The following is a 26,454-nucleotide window of genomic DNA, read 5'->3' as shown; positions in this document are numbered from 1 at the left end:
TTGCTTCAGTAAATAGGTTTTTGACATCATAAATACACACTTACTAGCGAATCAACTACATACGGATAAGATTGTCGTTTAATTCACCCTTTTTGATCTAGTAGTAGTAGAATGCTTCTAGAATGACATGGTCAGTCTAGAATCACTTCCCTAGGCTATAAAAATATTGTTTGCTAGAGCTCCTCTTGCATTTTGCAATCAACCTAGGTGCTGCTCTGCCAAACAAAGCCCTCCAACAACATGCATGTCCAAAAGAATCCTTTACTTTTAGCTTGCCAAATTTAACTACATAACATTTATTTATTTTTCAAAAACACGTACGTGATGGTGCGCCTTGTGCTATAATAAATGTTAATCCCTGGTCTCATTGGTACGCCTGATAATAAGACATGCAAGCCGCCTCCGATTTACGCTGGGCATATATGGGGCTCTTACATGTCCATGAAAACAAAAGAAGAATAATAATAATAATTTAATTTAATTTTGGCATGCATCCATGCTGACTGTACATGATGTAGAGTTGACTCGCTCCAATTGTCAACTACCCTACCTTTGCTTATGTTGGTACATTGCATCCACCACCACCAGCAGCAGCAACAGCTTAACAATAATATATAGTATTATTATTATTATTGGAACGTTAGCTCATGAACTTCATTCGATGCTATCAATGCAAATATCAAGTACGTCATGCATATATGGCTGATTTGTATGTGTTGTCGATCGACGACATATATACCTGCATATATATATATATATATATATATATATATGATGCACGGGTTAATTAAGTTTGTCAACCTCTCTGATCGAGCTAGCTAGGTATGATGCATGCATGCATACTATCAATAATATCATGTATATGTATGATGGAGTCGTACATGTATATATATCTCAGCTCGTTAACGTCCACGGATCGGATAATCTGTGTTGTTTATTATTGATGGACTTTGGAGATATATGGAATTGTCTAATGCGGCTGACCTGGCACTCATGCCTTTGATTTGATTTGTTGACTGTATGGACTCTGCTTATTATTGTATATTTGTATTATAATAAAACGGTGTCAATTCCAATCCATTCTTTTTTTTTTGTCTGGAATTAAGGCAAAAGTCGTTCTAGTAGCTTGTCAGCGCTGCTGTTTCTTCGTGTGCGCGACAAATTTAAATGTAGTATATAGTTCTGTTCGTTCTTTGGCCCACTGATCACTTAATTAATTAGCATATTTAATTTCCTCGAAACCGATGGCCTTGTGTTGGAGTATTTCAACTCCTAGTAGCTTTGACTGGCTCCTAAAGTCTAAAGATGGTGATTTAAATTATGATGCCATCTCGTCTTTACTTGTTTGGAGATGCATGGCAAGTGCAAATGTGCAATCGTCGTTGCATACTTTTTTTTTTTTAAAATGAATGGGTAGGAGAGCTGCAAGTTACATTCAAAGGAAAAGGAGAGCTCACACGAGCGAACAAAATTACTTATGCATGCCTGCCTCGTCGCATACTTCAATTCATGTTGGTGCGCTACCATCAAACTAATTAACTAATGATGACAAGTCACTACTACAGATTCATTTTGGTAGCTACTTTATTTTTTTTAAAAAGGGAAACTTTATTAATTTCAAGTTTGATACATCGAGTTGATACATCGCCTTGAAATGTTCCCGGCCTCTGCCCTAATGACACACAACTCTACAAAAAGTTTTTGATAGAAGCCATGCACATTAATAGCTGTCAATCCTAAGACTAGACTGCCACCCATGCACCCGGGCAAAAAAGTCATTGCCCACCTAGGCCAAAAAATGCGACGCCACCACAAGGGTGTCCTGCGAAGAGGGCCGTTGTAGGATAGCCCATGTTCGTAACCAATGTGTAGTCACAAAGATCACCTGCAAGAAAGAATATTTTTTTGTTATCAAATACCATTGCATTTCTGCAGCGCCAAATAGACCAGCAAAGGGCTGCAGCACCTACAAGGACAAGTGGTTTGTAATCTTTTGGTATACCATTCAACCAGTTTCCAAACATATTAGATACACTACTTGGTTTAGGCAAACCCCAAGCCGCGCAGACCGAGGCCCATATCAATTGTGTAACGCGGCAATCAAAGAAAAGATGTTGTATTGTCTCATCTTCATGACAAAAGCAGCATTGTTGGCTCCCTTGCCAATTATGTCTTGCCAGGTTGTCTTTTGTAAGTATGACTCCTCGTTTTAGGTACCATAGAAAGATCTTGATCTTGAGTGGGATTTTAAGTTTTCAAAGCTTTTTGTTTGTATTTGGGATATTCTGATGTATTAGTCGGAGGTAATGTGATTTTACTGTAAAAACACCTGCCTGGTCTAGATTCCATTTGAAATCATCCCGTTCGTGGTTAAATGTAATGTTAGTTAGGCGTGCAGCAATGTTATTCCACATTACTAATTTGTTGCCAATTAGATCTCTTCGCCAAGATAGATTGGGGGTACCTGAACTCAGTACCTCAGCCACCGTATCCTGTGTTTTTTCAAACTATGTTATAAAGTTGTAAAGTTGTGGGTAGCTACTTTATTATCCAATATAATTCATTCCCTCTCAATAATACATTTGAGTACGTACATACTCGATGAGTCGTTTCAATTCGTACATGCATGATATATATTCGATCTATAGGCGGTGTAGAAGGAAAGGAAGGACGAGGAGGAAGAAGCAGCTAGCTAGGTAGTCGGAGTCGGATCGGAGCTATGACGATGATGAGATGAGCATCCTTGACTGGAGGAAGGTCTTGTCCTTGCCGTCGGCGGAAGCCAGGTAGGCCAGGAAGGTGGCGAAGTCGGTGTCCATGTACCGCCGCGGCTTGCCGGCCGCCTCGTCCACCAGCTCCGGCGCCGGCCCCACCACCCTCTCCGCCGGCAGGCTGTGGAACGACGCCACCGACATGCGCGGCCGCGTCGAGTTCACCCGCACACGGTGAAGAACGCTCTTGTACGCACCATTGCTGTAGATCTGCACGCACGCACGCATGCATTTTTTAATTAATTAATTAATTACTAGTATTTCATTTTTAATTAATTTCATCGCTATTACTAGCTACCTACTCTCGATCGTAAACTGCTATTATTAGTTCTTATTAATATCAGTGCGCATGCATGCATGAATAGTGTTTAATATATTTGTACTACTAGCTAGCTATAGTAGTGCATGCCAGCATGCAGCAGGTATATGTACCTCTAGGTGGTCGCCGACGTTGACGACGAAGGCGCCCGGGATGGGGTCGACGGTGAGCCAGCGGCCGTCGTGCATGACCTGGAGGCCCTCCACGTGGTCCTGCAGGACCAAGGTGAGGAGGCCGTAGTCCGAGTGCGCCGGCATCCCCAGCGTGAGCTCCGGCTGCGGGCACGCCGGGTAGCAGTTCACCGTCATCATGTGCGACGCCGCCGCTGCCAGCTCCCCCAGCACGCCGCCAACAATACCTAGGGCCTGCAGCGCCGCCTCCATGAGCTCCATGAACAGCCCGTGGGTCGCCGCCGCGTACCTGGACGCCACGTCCCTCAGGCCCGCGGGCCACGACGCCGCCACGGCGTCGCGCCGCAGCGGGTGGTGGCACGCGAGCTTGAGGAAGTCGCGCCAGCAGAGCACGGCGTCCCTGGCCTGGTTGAAGCTGGTGCCGTAGCGCACGGCGGCGCGCACGTCCGGCGACATGTAGCGCGCCCGCTCCGGCAGCGGCAGCTCGAAGAAGCGCCGCGCCGCGTCCAGCATCCCGGCGATCACGTCGCCGGCGTCCAAGCCGTGGTTCACCACCTGGAAGAATCCGTAGTCCCGGCACGCGGCGTCGAGCGTCTGGAGCACGGCGGCGCGCTGGGAGGGGTCGCGGAGGCGGGCGAGGTCGACGACGGGGAGCTTGACCTTGACGACGCTGGTGGTGGTGGTGGCCAGGCCATCATGGCCAGCACCAGCATCGGGGCGGTCGGGTGCGGGCAGGACGTACCTGTCGGGCAGCCTGGTAATGCCGCTGTCGGAGAGGTGCCGCACGCCTTTCATCAGGATACTGCCGCTGTACGGCATCAGCCGCTGCTGCTGCTCGGCCGCCTTGGCTTCTTCTTCTGCCACTTCCATGGCTTGCTGCAGCTGCTGGGCGCTGCTGGCCAAGTCAACGATCGCCGCCATTGGAGCCAAGCTCATATATATACACTACTAGCTAGTAGCTAGTAGCTAGCTGCGTGCTATCAGCTTGTGCTTGAAGAGAACAAGCAGTGTCGGTAATAATATATCTAGAGATATAGATCAATGGATGGATTGGTACAAATGGCCTGGTGTGATGGAGGCTGCTATTTATAGGACGGACAAGCTAGATGAAGGCGACCGCTCTGAAACCGGACATGGTTTCACTTCAACTCTGGAGCGCGGTTTTGCAGGCTGCAGTGCAGCAGGTCATCCGGCCGGGTTGACTAGTCAAATCCATCATTGCCTGCACTGCATGCGACCTAGTATAGCATCAATGCGAAAAACAGAGGCTAACTGCTACCTGCCACGTCAGACGACTGGGTGTTGGGTGACACGTGGACGTGTGTGATGCGTGCGCCTTGACCTTGCCTCTCTGCTGCCAATTCTCCAAATTATACAAGGTGCAATGTATATGGACTGTACTAGATAGTTATTATAATAATATTTATTACCAGCAGATATATATATATATATATATATATATATATATATATATATATATATATTGTGTGTGACAAGTAAGTACATATATAATATATAGAGAGCACAATAATGAGGATTTTATATTCTGCGTCAAACAAGCGGTCATTCTCGTGACGCCTGTGACTGAACATGTGTATGCGCAGTACCCAACTAAGTGCTAACTTTTGTTGCATCGTTCGTTACCAAAAAAAGAGAAAAAGAATGAATAGAAGCGATGTGTAGACGACAGATTTTTAATCACCATTGTTGGAAACGTACATCATATTTTTCATATAAATTTCTAGTCAAAACTTCACCTACTAGCAGCTAGCTAGGAAACCTTGAAGCATTTATAAGCAAGGACAAGTAATTAAGATATAAAATCCTGCTGATAAGTAAAAACGACCTACATTATTCATAAAAATTTAAGCAGATAAAACCGTAGATAATTAACAACACGTACCATCAAGCAATGCAAGTGTGGCAGGATGCTTGGACATTTAATTTGTTATTAACTAGCTATGTACTGTATAGTTAAAGGGATATATACCGATGCAACAGGGTGAAACGAATATATATTCAGAATAGGCGAAAACTCAAAGGGGACCAGAGCAGTATATATATTTGCACAAGAGCGCCCGTGCTCGTACTATCAGAGATCACGTACTATATATATACACTATCATGCATGCATGGTAGCAGTAGTGGCCAATGCAGAGATCGATATACAAATCTCCGTCTTCCGGCTACAAGCTCATCCACGTCTCCATTAATCGCGTCCAGCATGGAGCTAGCTAGCTAGCCGATCGAGAGATAATGCACAATTAAGAAGCTAATAATAATAAGTGATCTGATCGACTCTAGCTAGCTAGCTAGCTACATGTTATATATACAAATGCATGCATGCAGAAGATCATATCGATAGAGTATGTCTTAGTCGTCGTAGGGCAACGTACGTACAGATTAATTAAAGCTAATACTAGACAAGTTGTCCGTAGTAGATGCGTGGTGTTGTCCCTTGTACGTATTGCGTTATCGTTAACTATATGATCGAAGCCGCCGTGGCACGTACGAGAGAGGATCGACTATATATATAGTTGAAGAATGCATGCAAATGATTGAACTTGCATGTGTACGTGTGATCTGATGGATATGATCCCCGGCCATGTGCTGTTCTTGTACAATTATTGGTCAAAGCATGCGAGCAAAGCAAATCCCCGGGAATAAATATCGATCTGGGCAATGCAAGCTTCGATCGTCTCTATATATCTTCACAATGCAAGAGATAAACGTACGAGAGATCGAATCCATGCTGACGAGGACTAGGCCCGATCTTCCGAGAGGTAAAGGTACGTTCGATTGGTGGAGACTCGACGTTGGCGACCCGGCTTCTAATCAGACACGATTCGAAGTCCTACAACCGTTACACCACTGCTCCGTTGGTTATCAACCAAGCACAACTTGATTGACCTCACCAAGAAGGCTTTTTCTGCAAGCGAATCGAAGAACACAAGCAAGAAAGGATAAACACGCAATCTGAAATTGCAGATATGGATGAAGCAAAGATCAAGATGGGGTTCAAACTCTAATCACAAAAGGACTAATCGCCACAGTGGTGTAGAACAAGAACGAGGGCCCTGGATCACTGTAAAAGGACTTGTCGCCACAGTTACAATGAATCAATCTCAGTTTCACGAGGAAAACTAGAACTAAACAAAACCCTAACCCCAGTGTGGCAGCGGCTACTGATTATATGATGGTTGGGGCGTGCATAACCCCCTAGCCACGTCCATAATGGACCCCAACATGATAAATGGGCCAACAACACAAAAGATGATGTCGCAGCACCGTGACAGATTCTGGATGTCCTCTTGTTTCGACGATTCCCGTCGACTCCGAACGAATTTGGGCCTCCACCTTGGGGACTCGAACCGGATAAGCATTGAGCCTTCTTCTCGACTTGGAAAACCTTGTAGGTCTCCATCTTCATGCCATTCACCATATTTGCCCATATGCATACTTGTGATGTCCTCATCACATGCCTTCTTGTCTAGCCTGCATATGTATACCAATATCCATGGAATAAATAATGGAAAAAGGTCAGCATGCAATTGCAATGGAGATCGATCAAGTAATTAGTCATGGATATATACCAGCTAGCACATATATATATATATATTCCCGGTTTCGATTTGGTCGGGTCGGGTCATCCAGGGAACGAATTGAAGTCACTGATCGAATTGATGAACGCATGCGCGACAAGTGTTTGGTTGGTTAGGCGCCAGCAGCCACCCGATGCAAAAAAGCCGTGAGGTGGCGATGCCTCAACTGGAAATCATGCTGTTTCGATCCATCTGCATGCATCATCATATATACCTCCAATGCAACACAAGATCTTTATTCCTTTAATTTCCACATCTCACCGGCCGGCCTCATTCTTCTTCTTCTTCTTCTTCTTGTTTCTGCATTGGCTTCCTTAATTAGCTTGCACAATAACTATATATCGCTACGCAGCAGCAGCAGTAGCATGATGCTAGCTAGGTTGCCGGTACTTGCTGGAGCACGCACCAACAGTTGTGTTGCAGCTGATTTTTTTAATTTACTTAATTTCACTAGGAACTAAGATCAAGTATTATAAGGCCCTGTATGAGGTGCCACATGATATTAACGCTGAGATGGAGTAAAGAGGAGAGGAGAAGCATGCTGCAGCAAGCTAAATTACAAGTCTTGCTCTAACTAGCAGTATTGCATTGATCAATGCACGCAGCCCTATATATATGTTGTGAGTACTGCAGATCGACTAGCTCCGTCGACGAACAAATATAACTAAGAGCAACTCCAACCGGGCCCTTAAATGGGACTCTATCTCTTGTTTTAGTCTCCCGGCAGAAAAAACATCTCCAACCGGGCCCTATACGAGCCCCCATTTTGGGGAGGCCACTAAATTTTGGTCCAGAGTCCCTAGAATTGGAGGCCCTCTAAATTTAGTCACCCTGCTGGAGTTTGAAACCCCTAAATTTTTATAGGCTGGCTCCTAAAAGCAATATAGGGGCTCAAATTTAGTCTCTCCGCTGGAGTTGCTCTAATAAACCCTTTATTAGAACGAACGAACGAACGCACCCAGCTGTGCTCGCTGCAACAAGTGACGACCTATCAAGCTAGCTTTGGGTCCTGGCCATTCTTTCCCCTTCCCACAAATAAAATCAAAAGCATGCATGCATGCAATTGCATATACTCTCATCACACACAAAATCTTGTTTTGGTTGTGTTGTTGTGGATGATGAGTACACACATGTTGTCACTTTTTCTCGCTCCCGGCCTCATCTTACAAAGAAAGAGGATCGGAAAAGGCGCGAGCAATCCATCTAACTAACAGCATATTTGACTCGATCATCTCCATATACGGAGCTTGGCAAAACGCGACAGGTGTCTCCAAGACAGATGCCAAAGCTGTGCAGCTACGTTAGTAGCTAGCTAGTGTACGGCAGAGAAGCAGGTTCGATCGTCTTGCAATGATACGATGCCGTGTGTCGTCCTCTGATCGACGAAATAATTAAAGCTAGCTTGCTGTCTAGCTATATATGCCTATATATATATATATATATATATATATATATATATATATATATATATATATATATATATATATATATATATATATATATATATATACCCGGCCGGCCGGCCGGCCTGTACTGTGTTAAGGAATATTTATGAATCATTATCAGCACACACGTGTCCTCAAACCTGCTCATGGAACAATCACAAAGAACTACTACTGGACATGGCTTTTTCTCTTTACATGGCCTAAAGCTAGCGCTTCTAATAATCTACTAGTACTGAATTCATGCATGCTTTCGGTGACCATCATCTTTTAATTATTAAGAGCGAGCATCTGTCTCTATACAAAATGCACACACCATCTCAGTTGCAACTGTGACAGTTTTAACCACAACAGGATTGTGTCAGTTGCAACCGGGTCGGTTTGAGTTGCAACCGGGTCGGTTTGAGTTGCAACCGGATCGGTCTGATTTGCAACTAGTTCGCCCCCAGTTGCAATCTATTCCATCTAGTTGCAATTGGTCTATTCTCACTGTGCAATTGATATATCGATATAGTCTCTCGGTTGCAACTGCAGGGTGGTCATTATATAGAGAGAATGCACCTTATTCCATTTTGTTCATCGGGGCGTTTGTTACTACCATCAGCAAACATGCACCACCATGTATACAAACAAACCTCTTCTTTAATTTCCTTGGCGACACCAACAGCCGCAAGTCAAACGTCTAAGCATCATCAAGTTGTGACTAGCTAGCTATCAGTGCGGCAGTGATCTTCTTAATTAATTGGTGACCTAGCTAGCTTTCTTCAGGCCGGCCAGTCACTGCAGGGCAGCTCATCGATCGCTCTAGCCTCTAAGCTAGCTATCTGCCAATTCACAAAAGATGGCGACTTGTTGCGTTGTGACTTTTGCTGCAGATGCACTGCATGCCACACATGCATATATATAGCAGGCATCTATCGCTCTATATCAGATTAGGCAAATCACGGTGATGTGATCATATATATTATTGGGCTACAAATCACTACTTGATTATTTTATATATTGGTGCGTGACTTCTGGCAACTGGATTACAAACGTACTGGTGGATGACAGACACATATGCAAATATCTACAAGTATGGTACTCCCTGCGTTCCAAATTATAAGTCATTCCAAAAATTTTGGAGAGTCAAATCATCTCAAAGTTTGACTAAAATTATATAGAAAGAAATATAAAGATTTGTGACATCAAATAGGTGCACTTTGAAAATATATAGCTAACAAAGAATCTAATGGTACTTAATTGGTATCATAAATGTTATTATCTTGTCATATAAATTTGGTCAAACTTGAAAAATTTTGACTTTCCAAAATTCTTGGAATGACTTGTAATTTGGAACGGAGGGAGTAGAAATTACGTGCTACTCAGATGGACAAGCTACTAGGTTTGCAGCCGTAACGAACACGAACAGATTCTCCTGGATTGGCAATTTGGCACGCATTGTATTTGTCATGCTCTGCCCATGACGGCAAAACATCTGAGCATCACAAGTTGATCGAGAAACTCTCTCCTGCCCCGAACCAAAGGAAGCCAGCCGACCCATCTCTTTCATCCAAAAGCCTTCTGTCGACGCCGCTGCATTATTCACATCAGCCACAGGCAGCACGGCAAGCGTGATGTGGCCGGCGACAGCGCCATGCTTCCGTCTATGGGAGATGCATCAGCTGCTCTCAACCTTCCAGGTTCAGGCCCTGTTTGGGACTGCGTGGGCGATAAGCGCGAGCGGAATAAGCGCAACGCGGCCGCGAGCTCACTTCTGTGATTTTTTGCCGCCCATTTCGCCTTCGCATGCGGCTGGAATAAGCGCGTTGGAAGCGAAGCATTTGGCGGGATTTTTCTGCGTTTTCTGCGGAAAAGCACCGCAAACGCTGTCCCAAACACGCCCTCAGTGTCGCCGGCCGCGGTTGCTAGCTGATGAACACACCACCCCCAGAATGCGCAATTACCATGGGCGCCGGGCAAGGTTGTCTTGTCGCAAGCCTCTGTTTCGGACAGCACAAGCAACGGTTCATGGCCGCCTGCTTGTTGCCATTCCAGATAGCCAACAACAGATCACACAGTTGGTTCCAATCAGCAGCAAACCACACCCCAGAGCCAAGGGGCTGACCTCCCCATGTATTCATCACTTATGGCATTGGCGGTTCCAGTTTGAGATGGTTATGATTTGCAACCCAGCCATACAGATTGTGCATGCCTGGTCCATAAATACCAATAAGGCTGTCCACATCTAAGATAATTAATGATCTTACAGCTTTCCATTCTCACCTTACAACTTCTCTTTTCACAACAGCTACAGACACAATGGCACCAGCAGCTAGTTACACAACAACAATCTTGAAGCTTTCGCCTCAAAAGCCCGCCAACTACCTACATATCTACTTTTCCCAAACCGCAACAGTCACCTCCAGAAACCTTGTCTCATTCCGTACGGTGGCCTCTGAACCAGCCTATTGTCGATATGCTGCATCTGCTGAGCACCAATGCTACCATACGGGTGAAGCCCATTGAGCACGGGATAGTGGGCTGCTGGAGGAGGACCAAACATAGCCCGTCCTTGATGCTGCAGCTGAATCCCATGATACAAATGAAGGAAATCACCCCGTGGTTGACCTACCAATCCCTGATGAGGGTGATGATAAGCTGAATGCAAATGCGGTGGTGGCAACCCATAACCAAAAGCGGGAGGGGTGATCGGATGCTGAGGTATATGTGCAAACTGATTAATAATTGGCTGGGTGAGTACTGGTCGATGCATTCTTTGAGGAGGGATAACACTAGGAGGTCGTGAACCAGAAGTGTATACAGTAACCTTTGCTTTCTTTTGTTGCACTTGACTGCTTCCTGGGTCATGTCCAACGTTGCTGCTCTTCTTCTTAGCATCTTTCTGGCCAGGAGAAATGGCTGGCTTATCCTGACCAAGGCGCTTGTTCTTCTTAGCATCTTTCTGACCGGGGCAAATGGCTGCCTTATCCTGCTCAAGGGGCTTCTCCGTCTTGTCATCTTTCTGGCCAGCAGAAATGACTGGCTTATCCTGATCAAGGGGCTTGTCCCTATTAGCATCTTTCTGAATTGGAGAGCTGCCTGGCTTCTGATCCAGGGGCATCTTATCATCTCGCTGACCAAGAGAAATGACAGGCTTGTCCTGTTCAAGGGGCTTCTTCTTCTTAGCATTTCTCTTACTAGGGTTAGTGCTTGTGTTGTTTGGATTAACGCGCTTCCTCTTAACAGTTTTCTGAATGGGATCAGTGACTTGCTTAACCTGGTTAAAAAGCCCAAACAAAAGGGCCTTTAGCTTGGGCGCAGCAATTTTACCCATAAAGAACTCACTCAAATTAGAAACAGTAGCCCTTAGGCATTCACAGATTTTCTGCATCTGTCCCATTCCTACACATCTGGCGAAATTCTGAGACTGGTCCAAGAAGTCCTCAACCTGCATGAATTGTAGGGGGTACATAAACAATGCTTTGCATGCACTGTCCAATACAATGTTGAAACCAAAAACCATAGGGGACTTACACTCAAGTTGCCAACACCTTTTCTCCAGATCTTTGATATCCATGATCCTTCAAAATTGCTGGCACAGAGCCCTTGCTCCCATAAACCCTCCACTGATACTAGCTGCACAAGACAAGGCCAGCAGTATATGTAAGTGAGCAGAATGACCAAATAACTAAATTAAGATGGAGCTTTGAGGAACCAAATTAACATGTAAGCTTAGTCAAAAGGTGCCTATTTGTTAAAAAGTGCACGGTTTTCACAAGTGGTGTATATGAAGCCACAATGCCAAAAAGGAACAGAAGAGTTAAAAAAATAATTTTGAGGGGTGCGATAACTCAGTCCTCTGGAAAAAAAACAGGATATTTTTATGAGAATTAGAGTAACAGTGCCATAGCTCAAGTACTTGAGCAGGCTCCAGTTCCTAAAGGGTAAGACTGACTTCTGAGTTTAGGAGTGCACTGGAGTTCAGACATGTTTAGGTATAATCAGTGCACTCCTTTTAGATATGTTATACTGACATGTCTAAAAGGAGTGCACTGATTATGCCCAAAAACATCGATAGAAAATCATCAAAGCTACTTCTATAGGTCCAAAAATTAAATATTGATATGCGACAAACATAAATAACTGGTGAACAACTCACTTTAATAATCATTGATACAAAAAGTTCAGCAATAGATTCTTTATTGCTGCTCCCAAAACCTTTGAATAGTGAGACATTCTTCTCAATACTTGCAAAATCTGAACCATCTGCAAGAGGATAGAAGCTATCATATTAGTATCTCTAGCTGGATGATAGCATGATGATGAACCCAGAAAATGCAGTTAAAGGAGAATGACATGTGCTCCATCTAAGGGACTACCTTTCAATATGGCAGAAAATGCAGGCAATATCGGAGGGCGCCGGGTCTGCAATCCACATTGTACAATTATCAAGTGCATTCATTTCTTTTCAGTGTTCAAATATAAAAGAGAGTTGCTACAAAAAGCTATCATATACATTCAGGCCACAAATCTGTTATGGAAATTCCACATGAACAGTGAAACTATTTTCTACTCATGTGCAGAATGACAGAAAATCAAACCAAAAGTCACAGTATCAGTTTACCTGTAAATGGAAAGCAACTAAAGAAATAATTGACATTGAGCTCATTGTTTGATCTTTGGGGCTGTTAACATCATGTGCCTTGGCCCAGAACTTCATCTGTATAATAAATATTAGAGGTGTCATATCATGTATATGGGAAGTTTCATGTCACTTAGCATCTCAATCAAAACCAAGATAGCAAGACAAAGAATTGCAATACCAGATAACAAAGTATCCGGAATCTTTCATCAATGGATGAGATAAATTTAATTATCATTGATCTTGACATGCCATCTTTGTTTTCTATTGAAATATCACACTCTACACCAGTTCCCTGATCAGTAACCTTCAATACAGGAACTCTAGCAGTTGAAATTGGTAAAACCCCATAACAACGACCATGCCCTGAAATTGGTAATACAGGAGATACATTAGACAAGAAAAGGACAACACACTTAAAACTGGCATTGAAATGTTTGCCTTGTCACATGTCCAGGAATGAGAAATTCACTGGCGCCTAACAACATGCATTGGAAGGAGAATTTTGTTGGCTACATTATTCTCACTTTTTTCCTTCATTACACCCATCTTATATCAATCCTATCATAAACCTTGTCCAAAAAGATAATCCAATCAGACAACTGCCAAAAGAATAAACTAATACACAGCTGCTGGCTGCTGCCAAGTCAAGATTGGAATCCTAATTTATTGTGGTTACAATGTTACAGTTCACAACAGGCGCCAATCTAAGGTGAATGAAGCGTATACATTACACATTTCACTTTTCCTTCAAAACAGTTTTAATACACACATGGAGGTGTCACTGTGTCAGAACTTTGGAGAAAATAATAAAAGTTTCGCAGTGTCTTATCGGATCATATACTCCATTACTGTTGCACATATATGCAAGGTAAGTAATAGAAACTACAAAACCAGCTTCTCTGATCACTAATTCTCCTGTAAATGTTTTCTCAGATGAACAACTTCAACATTACTTTGCACATAATAATGAAGTTGCTGGGTCTGTATTCTATTAGTTCCAATCCTTGATGGCTCAATCAATTCAAATAACAGATAAAGAATGCATATATAACAAATCTAGTGTACATTTTAAGATGAAGGGGCAACAAAATGCTAGGAAAGATGTGAGAGAAATCTGCTAAGAACAATAATTACTCTGATGAGAATATAGGATTTTTGTAAGCTTCCTAATAGCATTAATCTTGTCCTTGCGAGGATACTGATCCTTGGTATCAGTATTAAAGTTGATCGAGAGGTCAAGGTCACTTTCAGGAGTAAATAGATCCATTGTGAATGATCCAAATGCTTCTGCAACTGGAAGCCCATTCTTTTTACCTGAAAAGAAGCACCAACCAACAGCACGCCACACCATCATGCAAATTCAAAATGTGCAGATGGAAAACAAAGACTTCCTAATAGAAGTGGTAGATATGCAATTTGGCAGAAGTGCGGAACACATGCTGGACTTCTTTTTTCTTGATTCTCTATCATGTAGAATTTTTTTTTGTATGTTTCTTCTACTAATTGGAGCATAAACATTTTCTAAGGCACCAAGCTCATAAGATATCCATAAAAGATGTGTACGGCGAAACACTTGTGCATGATTCAATAGCATGGCTGATTGTACATGCACCTATGGTTTACAAGAGAATAAGTTAATAGGTGTTCCACAACCATTAAAAAGAGTGTGGTATTTTCATGATGTATATACAACAAAGAGAAGAAGAAAAACCTTTAGTCCCAAGCAAGTTTGGGTAGGCCAAATGGCTAATATTAAGCTGTGTATATATCTATACAATTTCACATTTTAAATAAACATCACGCACAATCATTAGCAATGATCACAAAATCACATTACGAGAATACCAACCCTTGATCCCAAGATTTCACACGGAAGATTTCTTACCAAAAATCTGTTCCGCTATTCTGTTGAAGACATTGATCATAACCTGTCGATTCTCGTAGTCAACTGGCTTTGGTTGCAATGATGCATACGTTTCCTGAAGTAAACCCTCTAGAGATGGAAGCAGAGCAGGATCGATAACGCATGCCTTGGATTCCATCTCGCTTTTTTCTGCATGGCTGCATAGTGCTGCATGTAATACAAAATTCAGATCAGATAACATTATTTACAACGTGCTTGGAAGTTGAAGATCATGAATTGCGTATGCTGGCCGAATTCTAGGTGGTAACTAAGGTAAGAAATAACGTTACAAACTTATTGGCATTTTGCATGCTCAAGAGAGATGACGCTTTTCTTTCAAAAAAGGAAAGAGCTACATACACTTGTAAGTTGTAATATTGAAAGCAACTAAGGTGATACTAAACTAGTGGCCACTAAATGAAAGATCCTCCTAAACGTAAGGTAAGGAGGTACATATTTATGCAACCAGATCCACTTTCCTGATGCAACTGGCAGAACAAGGTGTTTGGCTGTATTCGGCCATCCAGTGTTACATGGACACGGGTGCGGGTGTCGGTGTCCGACTCGGGTGCGGGTGTCCGATTCGTTAGAATTTTTGGGGACACGGCAAATAACACTTCGAATCCGACACGGGTGCGGGGTATCCGACTCGGCAAAAAAATTAAGACACGGGTGTCCAGGTAACACAGCGGCCATCCAATCAGGAAACGAGATAGCACGACAAGTACCGGACAAAATCTAAGCTTCCTAAGTTACACGAGGAATGAAGTGTAGTGAAAGGAGGAAGGGTTCTTTTTCAGACCACACAGGAAACGGCACAGGTCCATGTAACAATTTCCCGTGGCATTAACACCTCCACATTCCAGCTTCTCAGATATACTCTACCCTAACTACTCCATACGTACAGCAGGTCAGTGGGGAGCAGTATGCTTCAGGTAGGGCAGCAACACAAGTGCAGGCCGCAGATAAGCAGACATAGATATGTACCTTGGGAGTCCCATGAGATTGCGACGTGGGGCCTGCAGGATGGCAAAGAAAGCAAATTTGAAACACATGAGAAGCCGGAGGAGGAAATCCATGCTTGGCTCGATGCACATAGCAAGGGCGTCGCGGCGGTCTGTCGCAGTGGGTGGGGGAGAAAATGAAACTCCTAACGCGGTAAACTAGAAAAGCACAGACTTTTTTTGTATCTGGTAAGAATCTAGGATAAAAGGGCGTCTAGAATCGTGCCTCCGCGCCTCCAATTTCGGCAAGAGAGGAAGAAAAGCAACCGAACAGTAACTTGGGTAAGGGAGAGAAAGAGAGATAGAGAGAGACGGGGGGGGGAAGGCGAGGAAGGAACCTGGGAAGGAGGCCCCGGAGAGAGGAGGCCTCGGATTCTAACGGAACCGGAGGCGAAGCGGCGGCGGCCATGCAGTTGCCGGCGTCGAGATGGGCGACGACGGCCCGGCGGTCGGGGCGAGGGTGTGAGATGCCGGAAGAGGCGAAGAAGACTTGTCCTGCCCTCCCCTTCCCCCAACTGTATTATGTCAGCGGCCGACTCGACGAAGGTGGGCCCCGCGGCCGCTTGGGCTGACGCAAAAGAGGCCCATCAATGGATGGCGAGCCCAGCCACCTGGTGAAGCCGCAAGGGGCTGAAGCGGCAGATGATTAGTCCCACCTCGGGTGGGTGGGAGCGGGAGAGACCCCGCTGCGTGGATAAGACGGCAGGCAGGGCGACCCATTGGAAAGCACGCAGCTGCGCGGTGCGCACAGAGCGAACTATTCTTTCGCCTTTTACTAAAGAATACCGTGTGCGCGCGGCAAATAGCAGCATACGCCTATTTTTGGAGGGTGCCTCGCCTATTTTTGGAGGGTGCCTTTCCTATTTTTAGGGAGGGCCCCAACAGTCATAAATATCAAAGTCTTTTTGTTCACTAAATTTGCTTTGTTTGAATCAAATTGTTTGGTAAGGAAATTGCATTGGAAGTCACAGAAATGCCATTTTCCGCATGTAATCCAGAAATGTGAAGCTACGGACCCATCCATCATTTGTTTCTGTATGTATGGGATGCCCTGGCACTAAATAGTGAAATAGATGCATACGAGATATTTCCATGCCAGAAAAGAAGAGTAAAGTCATTTACCACAATTTATCTAAAGGTGGAGACATTATGATATCAAATGATGCGTGTAAGCTTAAAAATATTGTTCTTGAGAAATGATCGCACTGAATTTTATTGTGGAGAACCAACTTGAGTAGATGAAAATCTAAGACAAGACATGACGTTTGAATCGATGGGGAAATAATCGAACGAGTATCGCAGTGTATTTAGCTTTGAGCAGACAATATGTCAATTTCTGAATTGGCAATTAACAATAGCAGCACAGCTACCCCTTTACATTCAGAAATCACATACTAGACTTGAGCATGTATGGCGTCCGCCTAACCGAATTAGGCGTCGTGTAGGCGTAGATAGGAGTTGGGCAGACGCCGAGTGAATCGTGGGGCAAGGGCGCCAAAAGGACCGGACCGCTGCCTCGCGCGAAAAGCAATAGGCGCGGGAAATCGAGCGCGCGTCTGCCCAGACACGCTCCTCGCACAGGAAATCGACCGCGCGAGGCATTTACCGTGAGTGCGGGCGAGGGGAGAGGAAGATAGCAGGCGGCGGGCGAACCTCTAGCTCTGCTTGCGGCTTGGCTGCTCCTCTGCTCGAGTCCACCAGCCGGCCGCCCATGCCGCGGAGCAGGCCGTGCAGCACCTGCTCTGCCTCGAGTCTGCGCCCCCATCGGCCGTCGGGCACATCCCCTTCCGCCTGGTGTGCCTCCCGCCTCCTCTGTTCTCCCTCCCGCCTCCTCTGTTCTCCCAAATGTTTGAGGCGTGTACTCTGCTGTCTGCTTTCCCTCCTCTTCCTCTGCTTCCCTTCTCTTCCTCTATTTCTTTCCCTCTTCCTTCCCTCATTAAGTTATATTATGTTATTAGAGACTAATTGTTGCTATTGAGTGATGAGAGATTTCAGATTTGCTACTTTATGTTGTGCACTAGCACTCTGGTGGCATTATTTATTATGGTATTACATGCTAAGACTTGGCAATATTAAGGTGTGATATGCTTCTGAATTTTAGTAGCATTATATATTAAGATGATCATATGGCGCCTAGAATGTGTGTATGGTGTCGCCTAGGCGTCCGCCATAAACGCCTTGGCGTTGTGAAGGGGGTCGGGCGCCGCGCATCGCCGCAACGCCTCAAAAACATTGCATGGGGTTCATCTGGCTCCGAAGCAGTCATTTTGTCCACCCATGTCTGAGCCTGACAATGATTTATGGCATGGGTAAGTAGGGAGTTGAAAGCATTTGATTAAACAGCACCCACAACTATGACTAAATGGGAACCAATGAAGTATTATTGACCGTGCAGACCTCTTAATGCAGTATGGAGCGTGTTTGGTTGTTGAGCAAAAGCTAGCCTGGTTACCATCCTAAGCCTGCCCAGTTCTAACCAGGCTTGCTCAATGCAATACACTCGTGTTTGGTTGCTTGTACTAAGTCTGTACGATTTTCTTAGATCTTGTTTGGTTGTCTGCCTTGATTCAGTGCAGTCACCTAATCTATGTTGTGGTGAGCATACCTCCTCCGACAACCGCTGATCTGGGCCGCCGGCGGTGAGGCATTCTCGATGGATTGGGAGAAGAACCCCAGCTACATCTGCTTGACTCTGAACTTGTCAGTTGACATGGTTGATATTTTTGTCAAACAACCAGCTTGCACCATCTCTCGAATTCTCTTCCCCCCAATTTACCTTGTCTGCTCTTCACGCATCAAATTAGAGGTGCCCGATCGATCTGCTTTGCTTCTCCAATCGCCGCCAGCAGCTTCTTCCCCAGCACGGCAGCACGCATCCTCCCTCTGTCGTTTGCTCTCCATCGCAAGATGCTAGCAGGAGCTCCTGCCCAATCGATCTGCTCTACCTCTCCACCGCTGCAAGCGGGCGGGAGAGCTCAGCCGGCCGCGCAGGCAGGCGCCACTGAAGGAGGCAACCACGCCCCAGAAGGAAGGAAAAGGAGAAGGAATCGAGGAGCCGGATAGGCGGAGCTCACCAGCTTGAGGGCCTTGTTGAGCGTGACCACCTTGGGGAGTGGCGCCTTCTTCTTCTCCGGCTGCGGCATCTCTGTCGCCATCGGTAGCGGCTGACGGTTGACGCAGAGATCAACTAGTAGGGAAGGGCGGCGGCGGCGGCGGCTTGGGAGCCGAGGAGACGGGCGCGGCGGCGGTGGGTTGGGAAGTGAGGAGCCGAGGAGACGGGCGCGGTGGATTCTAGCCAGAGGTAGGAGAGGTGAAGTGCAGTGGGCTGTGGGCCATGGGCTATGTCTAATTATGGGCCCATCTAGCCGGTCAAGTGTAACTGCAAGCAGTGCAGCCCATACAAATTCATATTGTCATAAATTCATTCACTGTTTATGCAAACTTGTTGATGGATTTGAACGGAGAAGAGAGGTTAGAACAATCTTTTCTTTTCTCAAGTATATATTGCATTTGCCCGGAGGTAGTAGAGTAGAGATCATCATGTACGATGCTCATCTTACTAGGCTCTACTATAAGATTATGAGATTCGTGGCAGCACTAGCAAACCATCTATGTTCCAAGAACATTTTAGCCACTTCAGGGTGACACAAGATACAGGACGACGATCTCTAGTAGGCAGTAACAAGTAGAATAGGTTCCCAAGCACGATGACGACCAGGATTACTGAATAACTCAAGCAAGAGAGACACATAAACTCTCCTGTTCGGCTCCTTGTTACAGCCTCGGCTGCCGCTGCTACTGCACGTTGTTTGCTGAGACTATATGAAACTGTTGGGTGGCTGAAAGATGCCGGCTGCAATGTTACATCTTTATTTTCAGAATTTAAGCCCTCTTAGCATCCTTCGCTTATCGCCTGTAAAAACATCCAGGGAAAACAACATAAGCACATGTGCACAAGACTGCATCGTTTATGCTTATCTGTATACTTTTTGCATTATTAGCTATTAAAACTCAACTAGGTACAAAGAAAAAGAAAACTTCCTATATTCCAACATTGATCCACCTGAGGATAGGCTGAATCATCCTGAATTTACCATGCACCTAGTCATATTATCAGCAAGTATGGAAAACAAAGTAGTGCCTTAGAGCCATGTATTTCAAGCAGTTCACATCTATGAATCACCGATACTTCACTAACCCAGCCGTACCCATATCCGATACTTGCGTATCCGATACTCCGATACTCTCTATACTATCACTATGTCGTTTTTTAAACTCACGTATCGCCGTACCCGTATCGTGTATCGGTGATACATAGGTTCACATGACCATCCGCGATAGAAAGAGTTAACCAGGTAAAACCAAAGCAATTATAATGGATAATAACAGCAGTGCATATGATAGAATAATCCTCCAAATGCAGCTGATTGACAAAACCATGATTGAATGTCATCTGTTCGATGGCAGAAGCCACAATATTTATGCTTATCTTGTTTTTTCACATTCCTCAGTGCAACACCCCACGAACTAGAAAACACAATGATCCAAGGCTTGCAAATCTTCCTCCACAAAAGCAGTCATAAGATCGCTAAAAAATAATACACTACTATTTGACCGCTACGGTAGCCATTTTTGTTAGAAAACTATTAATGAAGCAGGTACTCAGCCACCAAATGTGGAAAATTGTCACAGTAGAATACAAAATAGCAGAATGTAGATCAGAGATCAATTTAATTGTTCCGATTAACTACTCCATTATACTTGGCAGTTAGAAAGTGATCAATTGAAACCACAGAACATTGCATTTCCTTTAGTAGGGACAGATGCTCTAAAATAATGGCATACCTATGCTCGGTTTGATATACTTGGCAATGCCAGTAGGGCAATACATGTGAGATGCACATGGCTGCCATTCAACGGCAAACTCAGCTGCGCCTAGCAGTGTCTTGTTCCTGGTGTCAAGAGCAAGCATCCACCCCTCGGGATCGTGGGCCTGGTATTTTTTCCTGGCCATCAGGTAAACAATACCTTGATGATGATCAGCAGCAGAGATGTGTGGAGCAGGGTGGGACACCAATAGGTTGTGCAAGGCTTGGTCTGATGCAGAACCAAGCAGTCCAGATTTCAGCAACTCTGACTTGGTGTGGGTGTCGATTGTGATGTCAGAAGCTTGGATCCAGCAATCCTTGCGTCAATCCTTCCAGTGGCTTGTCATGGCAGTGTTGGTATAAGTGATGATGATCCAGTCGTCCATTTGGAATGAGAGAGGCCCTCCTCCCGGGACCAAGGTGGCCTTAGGTACCAAATGAACAAGCTTGAGGCAGTCACCATCTCCACCTGCGCCTCCTCCCTTGACGAAGGCAATGCCCCGAAAGGGGATTGGACTGCCCAGTTCAGTGCCCAGGCCATTGTCGCAGCTCACCAAGTCCAGCGGCACAGGCACAGGCACAGCACGGAGCGTGGGCTCGTCGCGGAGCACATCGCAGAGAAGGATGCCGTGCCAGAGATCGACCCATCCGATGGTGCCGGCTTCACCTCCTATAGAGATGACGGTGCTCGGCTCGTAGTACAGGAGGCGACCGCATTTCTTGGGGATCACCAGCGGGGGCCTGAGCTGTGGCTCGGTCACCGACACCTCCCAATGGTGGATCCACTCCGTCGGGTTCTCACTGTGGAGGATGTGGAGGTCGTAGAGCGGCGAGCCCTGGAAGTGCTCCTGCAACACGGCGACGGTGTAGTTGCCGCCGCGGCGGCTAAGGAGACCGACGTCGTCGTCGTGGAAGAAGGGATGCGGGCGCAGGAGCCGCTGAAGCGTCGGCTGCCTTCCGTTGCCGGCCCGGTAGACGAAATAGTCGGAGTCGTCCAGCGAGGAGGCTGCATCGCGCGGAGAACCAACGGCGACACGGAGGAGAAAGAGATCCTCCACCATGCGGATGACGCCGGGATCAGCGAAGGTTAGGTCCGGGCAGTGCACGTAGATCCTGGAGGGGAGCGGTGGCCTCGCAGGGCACAAGGACACCTCGATCTTGTCGTGGTTGCTGGTGGTGGCGCTGGCGGTGGTGAAGTTCCTATGCTGGCCGAGACAGGCGTCCACGGCGAGGAGGAGGCAATCAGGCTGAGACAGGAGGAGGCTGTACTCAGGATCCTGAGAGGAATCCATGAGCGGCGGCGAGGGGAGGGGAGGAAGCAGGGAGGGCACTGCGAGTTTTTTTTTTTTTTGATATTTAGTTTAGGGGTGGGCCGATATGGACCTAGTTCCTTTCAGATATAGTCATGGCGCTCTATTAGGCCCAAAATCGTGACTTCCGGCCCATGCATAACTAGCACCTCCAAAATACTGCGATGCTTCCGGTCAGCAAGTAAATCTTTCTAAATCCTCTTTTTTTTTTTTTTGCCAAAGTGCCTCTAGCTGAGTTGGTTAGAGGAACCCAGCGGCACTCCTCAGGTCCTGGGTTCGACTCCTCGTGGGAGCGAATTTCAGGCTGAGGTTAAAAAAGCCTCATCGCCTGCCTCATGTCCAAAGCACTATGGAGCCCGGCCTAACTCATAAGGCGACGGGCCCCCGTGTACGGGTGAGACAGTCTTGGCCTGCTGTGAGAAGGTCATTTTACCTCTCAAACAATGCCGTGGGGGCGGTCTTACCCCCGCAGGTCAAGTTTTTTTTTAAATCCTCTTTTTTCTTCAGTAAAGGTTGTGGACAAACCCTTAAAGATGGGATAAAAACAATAATGCATTATTGTTTTTATTTTTTGTTCAAAAATAAAAACAATAATACATGTTGAAAACGAATCGCTGACTGAGAGATATCTGGGTTTGCCGACAGGTGTTGGCAAGTCAAAGAATGGGGTGTTCAAATATCTCAAGGACAGAGTATGGAAAAGAATTCAAGGGTGGATGGAGCATTCTCTCTCGGCAGGGGGCAATAAGTGCTAATCAAAGCAGTCGTCCAAGAGGTCTTTGTCAGCATATAAATTTGCTAATACGGAAATTTTGGTGGGGCAGTACTATCAATGGGAGGCGCAAAACTAACTGGGTAGCTTGGGAAAAACTGATTCAACCAAAGTTCATGGGAGGTCTTGGCTTTAGAGACATTGAGTTATTCGATTTGGCTTTGCTCGCGCGTCAAGCATGGCGAATTTTACAGAACCCCATGGCGATGACTGCACAATTATCAAAAGTTGTTTACTACCCAGCTTGTGATTTTCTGCAAGCTCCTTTGGGTAGTAGACCATCTCAGGTGTGAAGAGCACTAACTGAAGGGAGGGATGTTCTTAAGCAGGGGCTTATTAGAAGAATTGGATCGGGTAAAGAAACTAGAATTTTTAATTTTTTAATACAAAATTATATTGTAATTACCGAATAATACCCTGGATCTGTGGAATTTCAAAACTATACTCCTTTCGTCTACCCAGCAGATGAAATCTAAATTTTGTCTACCCAGAAGACGGAAATATAGTATTTTCGTCCTATCGTTAGATGAAATCTAATTTCGTCGAACAAGTAGGCGAAAATGCATGAAAAGGACAATTTTCGTAATTTTCGTCTACCCGTTCGACGAAATTTATAAATTTCGTCCAACAGGTAGACGAAATCTAATTTTTGTCTACCCATTGAATGAAATTTAGTTGTCATTGACAGCTCTGAGTTCTTGTTTTTGAATAGATATTTGAACACTTTTCTGATCTTTTGCACAAAAATAAGTCATATATTTTTGTAGTCCAATGTTTCCTGTACTTAGTGGTAAATATTTTTTCCAAAGGTTTCGCATAAAATAATTTTTTATATATGTCCAAATTGAGCCACTTGTAATGGCAGTATGTCTACGTTTTGCCATTACAAGTGGCTCATTTTGGACGTATATAAAAAATTATTTTATGCAAAATCTTTGGGAAAAAAATTTACCACTAAGTACAGGAAACATTGGACTACAAAAATGTATAATTTATTTTTATGCAAAATATCAGAAAGGTGTTCAAATATCTATTCAAAAATAGAAATTCGGAGCTGCCGATGACAAATAAATTCCGTCCAATGGGTAGATGAAAATTAGATTTCGTCTGTCCATTGGACGAAATTTATAAATTTCATCCAACGGGTAGACGAAAATTAGCATGCCCCACGAAAATTGTCCTTTTCATGCATTTTCGTCTACTGGTTCGACGAAGTTAGATTTCGTCTGATGATAGGACGAAAATACTGTATTTTCGTCCTCTGTGTAGACGAAATTTAGATTTCGTCTGCTGGGCAGACGAAAGGGGTATAATTTTGAAACTCCACAGATTTAGGATATTATTCCATAATTACAGTATAATTTTGTATTAAATAAATTAAAAATTCAAAGAAGCTAAGGTGTGGGAGGATAATTGGATACCATGTTCAGGCCTCTTGCGTCCAGTGGCAGCAAAATCATGTAATCCCCCAATATGGGTGCATGAACTTATTGACTCAACATCAAACCAATGGAAAATGGATATGCTTCATCAGTTCTTTTATGAGATGGATATTGAAGCTATAAAAAATATCCCTCTTAGTTCAATGAACCAATCAGATTTCTGGGCTTGGCATTATGAAAAGAATGGATCATTCACAGTCAGATCTGCTTATCGAATGCTGGTCCAAACTAAGATGAACCGTGAGAATTGGCTGGAAGATAACACTGAGTGTTCTAGCATAAAGAAGGTGGCTGACCAATGGAAGAGGTTGTGGAAGGTGAGAGTTCCTTCCAAAATTCGTGTTTTTGCCTAGAGACTTTCTCTAGACTCGATACCTGTTAATGCTGTTCTAAAGAGAAGAAACATGGCAAAATCAGTAGCATGTAAAATTTGTGGTGCTGAAAAAGACACTTAGAGGCATGCTTTACTATCTGTAATATGGCCAGGTGTGTTTGGGCTCTTGTAGATGAGGAGTTGACTGAACATATATTATCAAATATGGAGGAGAATCCCAAATTATGGCTGTTTTCATTGTTAGATTCTGTATGTCACAACTCATTTACAAAACTGTTGATCACATGCTGGGCTATTTGGGGTGCAAGGAGGAAAGCGATTCATGAGGGATTTTTTCAGAGTCCATTTTCGATATATACAGTGATTAACAAGTTACTTGAATCTATGAATTTTAGCGCAACGTCATGATGTTATGAAGGTGAATTGCATTGGTAATGCAAGAGTACCAAGATGGGTGGCACCTCCATCGAATTTCATGAAAATTAATATTGATGCTGCTGTAGCAAGATCTGGGGGTTCAGGTTGTGACAGAATCGCCAAGTTAAAACGCTTAATTAAGCATAACCGCCATTATTTGAACACATCAGGCGCATTAGCTTAATTAAACATAACTTGACAGTCTGTTTCCAACTCACAGGCCGATCGAAACATCACCCGTAGTCCCGCAAAACGGCGAGCGCAGACGGTACTAGCATGATATAATTTTACAAAAAAAAAGTAAATAGAATTAAAACAATCACAAAACATACAAATTTTACAAAACAGATAACAACATAAATATTTTAAAACAACAGCTTTTAATTTAGAATTTACAAAAGGAATGAAAACAGCGGAAGATGATATAACCTCTGGAAACCTTTCATTAAAAACCAAATGGAACAAAATAAAACGATAACTAAGACGACATAAGGACGTCACATCGAGCCCACCGATGTTTGTCCTGATTAGCTCCCATATCTGAAACAGGGTAAACAACAAACCCTGAGCAACTAATACTCAGCAATACTTATCCGACTATTGGGTATACTTAGCCCACATATCTAGACATGCAAAGCTTTTGGCTGGTGGGTTTGTTTGCCAAAAAGCCGCTACGAGTGGATCCTTATTTTCAGTATTTTAGCTCAAGGTTCTAAATAGATTAACTCATCAACTAAAATTTTCATAACTAAAGCAGACATGGTAAACGTTGAATATTAAATCAAAATAATCATTTCCATATATCACTCATGTTCCATAAAGTATTACTACGATGTGGTGCTGCGATCAAGGTGCTCATATCCGAGAGCGACTGATGGTGAATCTATTCGATTTAACCTTGCAAGGTGGACCTAACCAACACAGCATGCATAAGCCCTGTCGGACCACACGCACCAACTCTTCCCCTCCCCGCCTCGAACTACAGGAACCAGTCCAACGGTATATAGTCAGGCGAGCCCTACGTGAGACCACCAAAAATAAATATATGCAACTCATTTCTCCGCGGCCACTCGACTACCCTAGGAGTTGGGTGCGGGTTTCTGTACTTTCGAAGCAAAGCAGTACTAGGCTTACCGGTTTCGACTAACTCCTACTCCCGGCATGCGGTTATTACAATGTCAAACTCGATCAGCAGGGCCAGACAACGGACGGTTCTTAACCGACACAGACGGAGCTACACCTTCCCCGTCCGGTCTCACATTCCATTTCCTTTCATTCTTAGATTCAGTAACTCATATCTAGAAATATAAAAACATCCTATATCTCGCGAGTAACTAGAAATTACTCGACTTCTACCGAGTCCTATTTAGCATGACATGATTATCGACCTACACATACTAGTACAAGACCAAGGGAACCCAGGGATCATCCAACTAAGATTTCAAACAACTCCTGAAATATAATGCACAAGTAATAAATATATAATATTGTATAATTTAAAATAGTAGGTCA

The 26,454-nt window shown here is 44.4% G+C and overlaps 3 protein-coding genes and 1 non-coding gene across 6 annotated transcripts; 1 reads left to right on the top strand and 3 right to left on the bottom strand.

Annotated features, from left to right (window-relative positions):
• Window positions 1–2,515: 2,515 nt before the first annotated feature.
• On the bottom strand, window positions 2,516–4,259 carry LOC120713105 (probable 2-oxoglutarate-dependent dioxygenase SLC1). Its single transcript, XM_039999093.1, has 2 exons — window positions 3,204–4,259; window positions 2,516–2,981 (listed from the first exon to the last, which is right to left on the bottom strand). The coding sequence occupies exons 1-2, from the start codon at window positions 4,155–4,157 to the stop codon at window positions 2,718–2,720; spliced, it is 1,218 nt and encodes a 405-aa protein (XP_039855027.1). The 5' UTR covers window positions 4,158–4,259; the 3' UTR covers window positions 2,516–2,717.
• Window positions 4,260–10,356: 6,097 nt separating this feature from the next.
• Window positions 10,357–19,060, bottom strand: LOC120713102 (protein HESO1-like). 3 transcript variants are annotated; one of them, XM_039999089.1, is made up of 10 exons: window positions 16,138–16,298; window positions 15,783–15,814; window positions 14,778–14,963; window positions 14,027–14,206; window positions 13,071–13,255; window positions 12,872–12,967; window positions 12,627–12,672; window positions 12,407–12,513; window positions 11,782–11,883; window positions 10,357–11,695 (listed from the first exon to the last, which is right to left on the bottom strand). In XM_039999089.1, the coding sequence occupies exons 1-10, from the start codon at window positions 16,206–16,208 to the stop codon at window positions 10,664–10,666; spliced, it is 2,037 nt and encodes a 678-aa protein (XP_039855023.1). In that variant the 5' UTR covers window positions 16,209–16,298; the 3' UTR covers window positions 10,357–10,663. The 3 variants fall into 3 exon arrangements, with proteins under 3 accessions (XP_039855023.1, XP_039855025.1, XP_039855024.1); XM_039999091.1 differs by lacking the exons at window positions 15,783–15,814; window positions 16,138–16,298 and adding an exon at window positions 18,874–19,060; XM_039999090.1 differs by lacking the exon at window positions 15,783–15,814 and having other exon boundaries at window positions 16,138–16,297.
• Window positions 16,532–16,652, top strand: LOC120639365. Its single transcript, XR_005661370.1, has one exon. It is a non-coding gene; the product is annotated as a U5 spliceosomal RNA (small nuclear RNA).
• Window positions 19,061–19,269: 209 nt separating the features above from the next.
• On the bottom strand, window positions 19,270–22,007 carry LOC120713104. Its single transcript, XM_039999092.1, has 2 exons — window positions 20,645–22,007; window positions 19,270–19,712 (listed from the first exon to the last, which is right to left on the bottom strand). Exon 1 carries the CDS (start codon window positions 21,957–21,959, stop codon window positions 20,991–20,993), a length of 969 nt encoding a protein of 322 aa, XP_039855026.1. The 5' UTR covers window positions 21,960–22,007; the 3' UTR covers window positions 19,270–19,712; window positions 20,645–20,990.
• Window positions 22,008–26,454: the final 4,447 nt, after the last annotated feature.

This window comes from Panicum virgatum, chromosome 6K, assembly GCF_016808335.1.
Source record: "Panicum virgatum strain AP13 chromosome 6K, P.virgatum_v5, whole genome shotgun sequence".
NCBI lineage: Eukaryota > Viridiplantae > Streptophyta > Magnoliopsida > Poales > Poaceae > Panicum > Panicum virgatum.
The sequence above is the reverse complement of the archived record's forward strand: the minus strand, read 5'-3'. Positions and strand labels throughout refer to the sequence as shown.